The 11,025-nt window shown below is 42.0% G+C and overlaps 1 protein-coding gene across 1 annotated transcript; it reads left to right on the top strand.

Moving 5' to 3' along the window:
- Positions 1–975, top strand: LOC108644815 (free fatty acid receptor 2). Its single transcript, XM_018089639.1, has one exon. The coding sequence runs from the start codon at positions 1–3 to the stop codon at positions 973–975; it is 975 nt and encodes a 324-aa protein (XP_017945128.1).
- The last annotated feature ends 10,050 nt before the right edge of the window (positions 976–11,025 follow it).

Below are 11,025 nucleotides of genomic sequence, written 5' to 3'. Positions count from 1 at the left end.
ATGGCGCAGGTCCAAGGCTGCCTCCAGTTGGCAGTATACATTATAACATTTGTGTTTGGACTGCCCCTAAACATCTTGGCCTTTGTTACGTTCCTCAGAAAGTTCAAGCAGAAGGTTATCTCAGTGGACATCCTGTTGTTCAACTTGACCCTGTCTGACCTGGTTCTTCTGGCTTTTCTCCCATTCCGTATAGTGGAAGCAGCTTCTGAGATGGAATGGCGTATGCCCTACTTCATCTGCCCGTTCTCTCTTTGTGTGCATTTCAGCAGCAACTACATTAACTCCTTTTTACTTACAGCAATAAGTGTAGAGAGATACTTGGCTGTTGGTTTCCCTCTCAGGTACAAGCGCCTTGTGAAACCATTATATATAATAGTTGGAATTGTCTGTATCTGGATCCTTAGCACCACACACTGCAGCATTTTTTATATAGTGGATCATTTTGCACCTGAAAAGGCAAATAAAACCAATGTCTCCATCTGCTATAGTCAGTTCTCTCCAGTCCAGCTTCAAGTTCTTCTACCAATCCGTCTGGAGGTGTTCTTTCTGCTCTTCTGTATCCCATTTATGGTGACCACCTTCTGTAGCATCAGCTTTGTTCACATTATGGTAACACAACCCTTTATCAGTAGGAAGCGGAAGCTCAGAGCAATTGGGCTCGTAACTGTGACGATGATCAACTTCATACTGTGTTTCATGCCTTACAATGTGTCCCATGTGGTGGGATTTATTCAAGGTGACAACCCTCCATGGAGAATGCATGCTCTTCTCTTTAGTACATTTAATGCCACGTTAGACCCAATCATGTTTTATTTCTGTTCTGTTTCTTACCAAAAGATGCATTTGGAGGACCTGCTTTACATCATGAATAAGACAAGGTTAGGAGCCCATAGGGACAACTGTCTTGAACTGTTCAAGAAGGATCATGAAGAACCTCATGGTTTGGTTCAAGACTGCAATGGAGAAAAGGCTTAGGATGTGACAGAAGACTACAAAGACCATGGATTCTAAGAAAACAAGATGTTGCCAGTGGTGTAAATACAGATTAACAGGCCAAGCCAATGACTTTGTGCAGAAGAATAAAACCCAAAAGGGTCCTTGTGCTCAGGGACAATAACTGTTTGCAGTCTGAAATGGTGATGTCAACAGTCCACTTGGGCTTTAGTGCTCTGACACTTAATGACCACTTATAAGTTTGGACAACAATATTTCTTTTACATTTATATATTTGTTAACCATATTTTGTTACAGCAATGGGACAGGAAGCAAAGTAACTACAAATAAAAGCTATTTTTCTGAAGCTCCTCTTCTGTTTCTATATATCTGTAACTTTGTTATGGGCTAAGGGGGCCCAGCCTGAAGGCCAGTTAGGGGGGGATTTGGGGTGAGTGCTTATTTGTACCCTGGGTACCCCTGGAACTATAGCAGGGTGACTGTTACCCCAATGTTTCTATATATCTGTAACCTTGTTATGGGCTAAGGGGGCCCAGCCTGAAGGCCAGTTATGGGGGGATTTGGGGTGAGTGCTTATTTGTGCCCTGGGTACCCCTGGAACTATAGCGGGGTGACTGTTACCCCAATGTTTCTATATATCTGTAACCTTGTTATGGGCTAAGGGGGCCCAGCCTGAAGGCCAGTTAGGGGGGATTTGGGGTGAGTGCTTATTTGTGCCCTGGGTACCCCTGGAACTATAGCAGGGTGACTGTTACCCCAATGTTTATATTTATCTGTAACCTTCTTAAGAGCATTGTGACATCCTTTATAAGGTCCGTAGAAACTCTGTTATTGTGTGTCACTACAATTGAACAGGTTTAATCCTCTATTAGAACCAATAAGTGTATGTGTAATAATGTCTGATTTTGCACTTTACTCCATGCCCTGTATATATTAAATAACCCCCCTACTGACTCCCTTTCCTCCTATGTTCTTGAGAGAATGGTACTGAAATGTGCAGCTGCTCTATTTACTAATAACGTGCTTGGGTTTGAATATTAAAGCACAGACATTTTATTAGCAAAACCCATTAAAATATCCAAGTAAATGATCCTTTCCAACACATTTGTCTACTACAGCACCTCGTACTTGATCCCAACTAAGATATAATTACCCCTTATTGGGGCAGAACAGCCCTATTGGGTTTATTTCATGGTTAAATGATTCCCTTTTCTCTGTAATAATAAAACAGTACCTGTACTTGATCCCAACTAAGATATAATTACCCCTTATTGGGGGCAGAACAGCCCTATTGGGTTTATTTAATGGTTAAATGATTCCCTTTTCTCTGTAATAATAAAACAGTACCTGTACTTGATCCCAACTAAGATATAATTACCCCTTATTGGGGCAGAACAATCCTATTGGGTTTATTTCATGGTTAAATGATTCCCTTTTCTCTGTAATAATAAAACAGTACCTGTACTTGATCCCAACTAAGATATAATTACCCCTTATTGGGGCAGAACAGCCCTATTGGGTTTATTTAATGGTTAAATGATTCCCTTTTCTCTGTAATAATAAAACAGTACCTTGTACTGATCCCAACTAAGATATAATTACCCCTTATTGGGGCAGAACAATCCTATTGGGTTTATTTCATGGTTAAATGATTCCCTTTTCTCTGTAATAATAAAACAGTACCTGTACTTGATCCCAACTAAGATATAATTACCCCTTATTGGGGCAGAACAGCCCTATTGGGTTTATTTAATGGTTAAATGATTCCCTTTTCTCTGTAATAATAAAACAGTACCTGTACTTGATCCCAACTAAGATATAATTACCCCTTATTGGGGGCAGAACAGCCCTATTGGGTTTATTTCATGGTTAAATGATTCCCTTTTCTCTGTAATAAAAAAACAGTACCTGTACTTGATCCCAACTAAGATATAATTACCCCTTATTGGGGCAGAACAGCCCTATTGGGTTTATTTCATGGTTAAATGATTCCCTTTTCTCTGTAATAATAAAACAGTACCTGTACTTGATCCCAACTAAGATATAATTACCCCTTATTGGGGGCAGAACAGCCCTATTGGGTTTATTTCATGGTTAAATGATTCCCTTTTCTCTGTAATAATAAAACAGTACCTGTACTTGATCCCAACTAAGATATAATTACCCCTTATTGGGGGCAGAACAGCCCTATTGGGTTTATTTAATGGTTAAATGATTCATACAGAATATATTCAATATACAGTGCCATACAGTTCTACTCCATGTCTCTCACATACACACCAAATACATGATAGCCTTTCTTAGGCTGCATATATATAGGAAAATGTGCATAGAAATGATCCAATAGAAGTCTGCAGCAGAACCATAGAAGTCTAGTGAACCACTAGAGGGTGCTATATGCTAAATTATTTAAGGGAACCAAGGCACATTTACTAAACTGATGCAATGTGCTAAATACAAAACCACATTTATTTTATTTCTCCACAGATTTCCAGACTCGTGGCAATCTGTGTATAAATAGCATTACTTCCAAAGCCCTACCCTGCACTTTTTTGAATTGCTGCTAGTCTCTGCAGGGTCGGATTGGGCCGCTGGGACACCGGGAAAAATCCCAGTGGGCCCCAGCCCTACTGGGCCCCGGTGGCCCAGACCCGAACCTTGCCGGAGCTCCCCCTGCCTGACCGTTCCTCCCCTGACGCGTTTACACGTGCTCAGGGGAGGACGTCGGGTGGGGGGCCCTGCGTGGGCCCTGCACCCCCCAGTCCGACCCTGGGTCTCTGTCTTTGTCCCATAAATACAGCAGTATCCATGTTTGGTAATGGTGTATTCATGAGGGGCAAGTGTTAGGGAAGGAATTGTTCTAGGCAACCTGAGTGCCCCCCGCTGTGTGTATGTTTGTTGACATAGAACAAAGGTATATAAATTGGGGTTAAACGGGTTAAATATTTGCTAAGTTGGATTTTGTACAACACTTCTCCCCACACCCTACTGTAACAGACAACAAAGATGGGCTTCTTAGCACCCCAATATTCCCAGATATTCATGAATCTACAGCTAAATGGCCCATTCTGAATTTTTGTTGTAACCGTCCCATGAGTTAAGGGAGAACTCAGTTTTGAGTGCAAGCTTCGAGTTTTTTTCCCATAATGCAGTGGTTTTTTTCCCAGGATTCTAGTGTTGTTGCCCCTTCCAGGGGGAGTCGTTTCTGACAAAATTGAGGACGATGCGTCAGAATTAGCACAATTGCATCGGGCGTCCCCTAGAAAAAGTAATAATACTAGGAAAACACAGCATTATGGGAAAAACATACCGATTGGGCTCAAAACGGCACTTTCCTCACTGCACGTACAGACATAAATGACTTTGCAATAACACTGCTCTGGGCCAGTCACGGGGGTATGAATAACTTTTACGACACTTGTGATGCTGTTGTAATTTAAACAAAATATAAAATCGTATAATAGGGGGTCTAGTAACCCATAGCAACCATTTCTGTTTTTGGGTTTATGATTAATGGTGTTATAGGCTTTACTGATATATTATCATGAATTATTATTATTAATGTGTTATATGGAGACAGAGGCAACTAGAGTGCAGTAGGGACAAGGCTGGCCTGCTGATGTTCTGCACCTTGTGCTAAACTATTATCCGACATAAGGTGCAGCCAAACCCAGACAGACAGGTGCTTCTGAGCCCCATAGTGGTTCTGCCAGGGGTCCAGTGTCAGACTGGGGCATCCAGGGCCCACCGAGTACCTATGTCAATGGCCCACCACCCAACCACCGCCACACTAAAACCCCCAACCCTTCCCACCTTTCTGCTCCCCTGTGGGCAGAAGTCAGGGCCCAACAGAATCGGCGCCCACTGGGATGTTTCCCAGTATCCCATTGGGTGAGTCCGACCCTACTTGGGTCTTCCTATATGAGCCTTTCAGTGGCCTAACGTAGTTATAATACTCAAAGCATCTGATTGGTTATTATGGCTTCGGAAAGTAAAAATCAGATTGGTTGCATCACAATATGGTTATCGTTGCCACTGCAACAACATTGACCTTAATTACCTAATATACAGTATATATATATATAGCTGAGATGTTTTGTATGCAGGCTTTTATCTCATATCTTTATGTGCCTTGAGTTACATTCAAGAGCAATAGGTTCAATTAAGCTGCACTTTTAATTATCCCTTATGAGAGCTTTAAAGCTATTGGCCACTTAGATCCTACTCAGAAATGTCATTTAATTGGTAGCCATGGCAACAGAAACAACCCAGTTACGGACCTAGTCAGTACATTAAACGCTTTCCGTACCCTGTGCTATTAAAAACCTCAGTCCCCAGAAAGGATAATGATTTGTAACGACTGGAAAAACATATTGACAGGTACTATGGGCCATCATGGTTTCCAACTCACCAACAAATCAAATCTGAATTATTGCTGAGTAAATAAAGTTATAAAGTGGGGCAGCTGTTGTTTTCCTCGCCATTAATTAATTGGCGTCTGAGCTAATGAAGGGAAATTTGAAGCCATTAAAGAGATCAAAAGCCTCCGAGCAACATCAGAAGCCTTGTCTGTTTTCCTTCTGAAGGTTACAGGAACTGGACAGACACAAATTCATTATACTGGGAGGTAATAAAAACGTAAATAGCTCTGAAACTGAAAGAAAGAAATAACGTAGGTTGAAGAAGTAAGTTCTGCCCGTGTAAGCCTGCATTCTTCGTTGCATTACCTTTACAAGTGCACATGTGCTGTTTGCAGATGTAAATGTCACTGATGATGTCACTGAAAAATGGCCGCCGGGTTTGTTTTAGGATAATGTGATGGTGCTGACGAACAGACGGGATACCTTCAAAATAAACGGTGGGGTTTGGGTGGGGGAGATATGGGCAACTTGTATACATGGTAGAAATATGTACTTTAATAGCCATTATCTTTCTACCCCACAGCATTTCCACCTAACCTAATCCATAAAGCTCCGAATTACGGAAAGCCCATCTCCCATAGACTCCATTTTAATCAAATAATTCAGAATTTTAAAACTGATTTTGTTTTTCTCTGTAGTAATAAAACAGTACCTGTACTTGATCCCAACTAAGATATAATTACCCCTTATTGGGGCAGAACAGCCCTATTGGGTTTATTTAATGGTTAAATGATTCCCTTTTCTCTGTAATAATAAAACAGTACCTGTACTTGATCCCAACTAAGATATAATTACCCCTTATTGGGGCAGAACAGCCCTATTGGGTTTATTTAATGGTTAAATGATTCCCTTTTCTCTGTAATAATAAAACAGTACCTGTACTTGATCCCAACTAAGATATAATTACCCCTTATTGGGGGCAGAACAGCCCTATTGGGTTTATTTAATGGTTAAATGATTCCCTTTTCTCTGTAATAATAAAACAGTACCTGTACTTGATCCCAACTAAGATATAATTACCCCTTATTGGGGGCAGAACAGCCCTATTGGGTTTATTTAATGGTTAAATGATTCCCTTTTCTCTGTAATAATAAAACAGTACCTGTACTTGATCCCAACTAAGATATAATTACCCCTTATTGGGGGCAGAACAGCCCTATTGGGTTTATTTAATGGTTAAATGATTCCCTTTTCTCTGTAATAATAAAACAGTACCTGTACTTGATCCCAACTAAGATATAATTACCCCTTATTGGGGCAGAACAGCCCTATTGGGTTTATTTCATGGTTAAATGATTCCCTTTTCTCTGTAATAATAAAACAGTACCTGTACTTGATCCCAACTAAGATATAATTACCCCTTATTGGGGGCAGAACAGCCCTATTGGGTTTAATTAATGTTTTATTCATTTTTTAGTAGACTTAAGGTATGGAGATCCAAATTACGGAGAGACCCCTTATCCGGAATACCCTTGGTCCCGAGCATTCTGGATAACGGGTCCTATACCAGTATTACTTTATTGAGCTTTTCTGCATATACCTTTATACCTTTAGAAGGTCAGACGGCTGCAGCTTGTAGGGCAGAAGAGAAATGTAGGCAGATATGATAAAAAATGGAGGCCAATCAAAAGGCTTGCTTCTCTTCCATATCTTGGGGGTCTTAGCTTTAAAGTTTTATATATTTTTTTTCAATATAAGGTTTTAACTGGTCAATCATACCTTAAAGCCGTTCCATGTATTTTTAATTGGCAAACCATATCTACGTGCCCCGGTCCCCTATCTGCACAGAAGTGCTTTCGTCATTGCCCTATTCATATACAAATAGCTCATTCCTGAGGCGTTGATAATGTATTTATTGACAGTTTTCCCTCGTATGGCTTTCCTTATCAAATCTCAGGCGTGCATATTAGTCATGTACTGTACAAACAGGTTGTATGGGAACAATAAAAAGAATCCCATATACAGACCAACCTTGGGGCAGTGCCACCCACACCATATCTAAACCAGTGGAGAACAGTGCGACTTTAGGGCAAAAATACTGTATATAATAAACTCTATCCCATATACAGATGCAGCCAAGTTCTTTTACCATTTTCTTTTGTGTTTTTCTGGCAAGTCTTTGCACTCTAGCACCATCTAGTGGCAGAATTTAATACTCAAGAAATGGTGTCTGGACATGGTGAGACAAAATGTGAAAACTCGCTGGCTGCATCTGTATATGACGAAAAGCTGACCCTATCTACACCATGGGAGAAAACACTCTGAGATACGTAGGGCTCACTTCTTCAGACCAAAGACCAGACCAGCTGACCAAAGACAATGCATTTTCCATGCACTTGAATAGGAAGCAGCAGCCGGTAAGTGCATCAGCTGGGTGTATCCATCTGACTTTACGCCAATTATTTCATTTTCCTATGCAATAACATTTGCTGCTATTGACTTTGAATACGTCAGCCAGGGAGCCCAACCACCATATTGAAGAGCATCTTCGCCAGGTGATTAAACACACACAGGTTTAATTGGAATAACATGACTTACTGTAACCTCAAGTAGAAAGGAGATAGCATTATCTAATGGGAATGATTTCCTGGCATAGCCTCGGCAGAGAGTGATCTAAGGACAGGGAGGACGTGTTAGCCACTTCAGTTCCCACGGGTCCCTGGTCGGCCATGGCTTGGACTATGAAGTTGGAAAGTAACTGTCTTATATATTGGGAAGGGTCTTCATTCTTTAGGAGAGGTATGGGTCGTATAAACTGAGGAGCTAACAAGGGGAACCCTTTCTCCCATTATTTCTGGACTTTGATAGATAGGAGTTACTGGTGCCCTGCCATGTGTTCCATCCATTTGATGCTAAAATAACCCAATTTCAGCGCTAACCATGTCAAAAACCTAAAACAAGCTCCAAAAAATGATGCATATCATTCTGGTACGGGTCTTCTCCAAAGGTACATCAAGTGGGGAAAATATGTACATGAGCCTTGCTAAATGCCACCTCCTCTATAATTTATATGAATAAATGATCCACACTCTGGACCTAAAGCTGCTCAGACATGCACTAGTAAAACCATATGAAACAAGGCAGTTTTCAGTATGAGTATCCTAGAGGGACAATCAATGTCTTTGTACTGTGGATATCAGTTGGTTCATTGGCCAAGCCGATGCACCATGTTGGCCAGTACAAGAGGAACAGCAGCCTCTCTTTAAACTGGGCATGGCCTCTCATACTCTATCCATCAATTCAGCCTGCAGGCCTATGAATCGGATACCAAATAGTATTGCCAGCGTATTTCAACCTTATCTAAAGCTAGAATTAATGGATAGGGGGGTCCATATGTACCATATGGGGGCTTGGATTGCAGGGTCTGCTAGTCCCCCTCAACAGCCTCTTTTACAGCTTAAACTTTGCCAGCAAGAGTGGGCAGGTAAGTGGGAAGAAGAGGTGAAGGGTGCACCAGACCCCCTAGAGATGCAAACTAAAGTTAGTTCACTGTTCTTACTATAAAGTTCACAGTAAGGACAGTAAATGGCAATAGGGTGAAGAAACATTACATTTCACCAACTTCTCTCCCTTTGGCCATTTATCTAACAAAGATTGTTTTATATTTAATTTTGAAATTTTTACATGGGGCTAGCCATATTCTTCATTTCCCATGGTGCCACAGCCATGTGACCTGTGCTCTGATAAACTTCAGGCACACTTTACTGCTGCAAGTTGGAGTGATATCCCCCCCCCTCACCCCCAGCAGCCGATCAGCAGAACAATGGGAAGGGAGCAAGATAGCAGCTCCCAGTAGGTATCAGAATAGCACTCAATAGCAAAAAATCCAAGTCCGGCTTGGGACTCCTCCAGTTACATGGGAGTAGGAGAAACAATAGGTTAGCTGAAAGCAGTTCTAATGTGTAGCGCTGGCTCCTTCTGAAAGCTCAGACTCAGGCACACTTTACTGCTGCACTGCAAGTTGGAGTGGTATCCCCCCCCTCACCCCCAGCAGCCAATCAGCAGAACAATGGGAAGGGAGCAAGATAGCAGCTCCCAGTAGGTATCAGAATAGCACTCAGTAGTAAGAAATCCAAGTCCGGCTTGGGACTCCTCCAGTTACATGGGAGTAGGAGAAACAATAGGTTAGCTGAAAGCAGTTCTAATGTGTAGCACTGGCAGAAAGCTCAGACTCAGGCACACTTTACTGCTGCACTGCAAGTTGGAGTGATATCCCCCCCCCTCACCCCCAGCAGCCGATCAGCAGAACAATGGGAAGGGAGCAAGATAGCAGCTCCCAGTAGGTATCAGAATAGCCCTCAATAGTAAGAAATCCAAGTCCGGCTTGGGACTCCTCCAGTTACATGGGAGTAGGAGAAACAATAGGTTAGCTGAAAGCAGTTCTAATGTGTAGCACTGGCTGAAAGCTCAGACTCAGGCACACTTTACTGCTGCGCTGCAAGTTCGAGCAATATCCCCCCCCCTCACCCCCAGCAGCCAATCAGCAGAACAATGGGAAGGGAGCAAGATAGCAGCTCCCAGTAGGTATCAGAATAGCACTCAATAGTAAGAAATCCAAGTCCGGCTTGGGACTCCTCCAGTTACATGGGAGTAGGAGAAACAATAGGTTAGCTGAAAGCAGTTCTAATGTGTAGCACTGGCTGAAAGCTCAGACTCAGGCACACTTTACTGCTGCGCTGCAAGTTCGAGCAATATCCCCCCCCCCCTCACCCCCAGCAGCCAATCAGCAGAACAATGGGAAGGGAACAAGATAGCAGCTCCCAGTAGGTATCACAATAGCACTCAATAGTAAGAAATCCAAGTCCGGCTTGGGACTCCTCCAATTACATGGGAGTAGGAGAAACAATAGGTTATCTGAAAGTAGTTCTAATGTGTAGTGCTGGCTCCTTCTGAAAGCTCAGACTCAGGCACACTTTACTGCTGTGCTGCAAGTTGGAGTGATATCCCCCCCTCACCCCCAGCAGCCGATCAGCAGAACAATGGGAAGGGAGCAAGATAGCAGCTCCCAGTAGGTATCAGAATAGCACTCAATAGTAAGAAATCCAAGTCCGGCTTGGGACTCCTCCAGTTACATGGGAGTAGGAGAAACAATAGGTTAGCTGAAAGCAGTTCTAATGTGTAGCGCTGGCTGAAAGCTCAGACTCAGGCACAAGGCACTGAGATGGCGCCTACACACCAATATTACAGCTACAAATACATTTGTTGGTCCAAAAATAAAATGTTCAATGGCAGAGGGAATTATTTGCTATGTAACAGTGTCATTTAGAAATAAAAAGCAGTAAGATGAAAGAATAACTTACAGAAATAAAACTGATCTATCTATGGTTGTTTCATTCGTTCATTTGTTAGAATTTAATATTGTTCTTGTTGTTATGGGACAGTCTCTAAAGCCATATATACACATTGTACTGTAAAATGTAAAATATCAGTAAAAATACTGATGGACAAAAAAAGCCTTATTGCTCTATTCTTGCTCAGTCTCATTGCTCAGTATTCCCCCCATTTGTTTATTTTGGATCTTTCTTGTGAAATCTGTGATATTCCTCTGCTGAGGTTCATGTGTTTCCTTTGGTCTCACCCCCCCTCCCTCCCTCTTCTGTATATTTGCAGTTTAATAGAGAGATTGCTGCGTCCGTTGGCTCATTTCTGC

The sequence above is a fragment of the Xenopus tropicalis genome, chromosome 7 (assembly GCF_000004195.4).
Source record: "Xenopus tropicalis strain Nigerian chromosome 7, UCB_Xtro_10.0, whole genome shotgun sequence".
In the NCBI taxonomy this organism is placed as follows: Eukaryota; Metazoa; Chordata; class Amphibia; order Anura; family Pipidae; genus Xenopus; species Xenopus tropicalis.
This window is presented reverse-complemented; position numbering and strand designations above follow the sequence as displayed.

Bases quoted from the DNA above. Each gene is read 5' to 3' on its own strand.
- LOC108644815 (XM_018089639.1), top strand. From the start codon at position 1: ATGGCGCAGGTCCAAGGCTGCCTCCAGTTGGCAGTATACATTATAACA.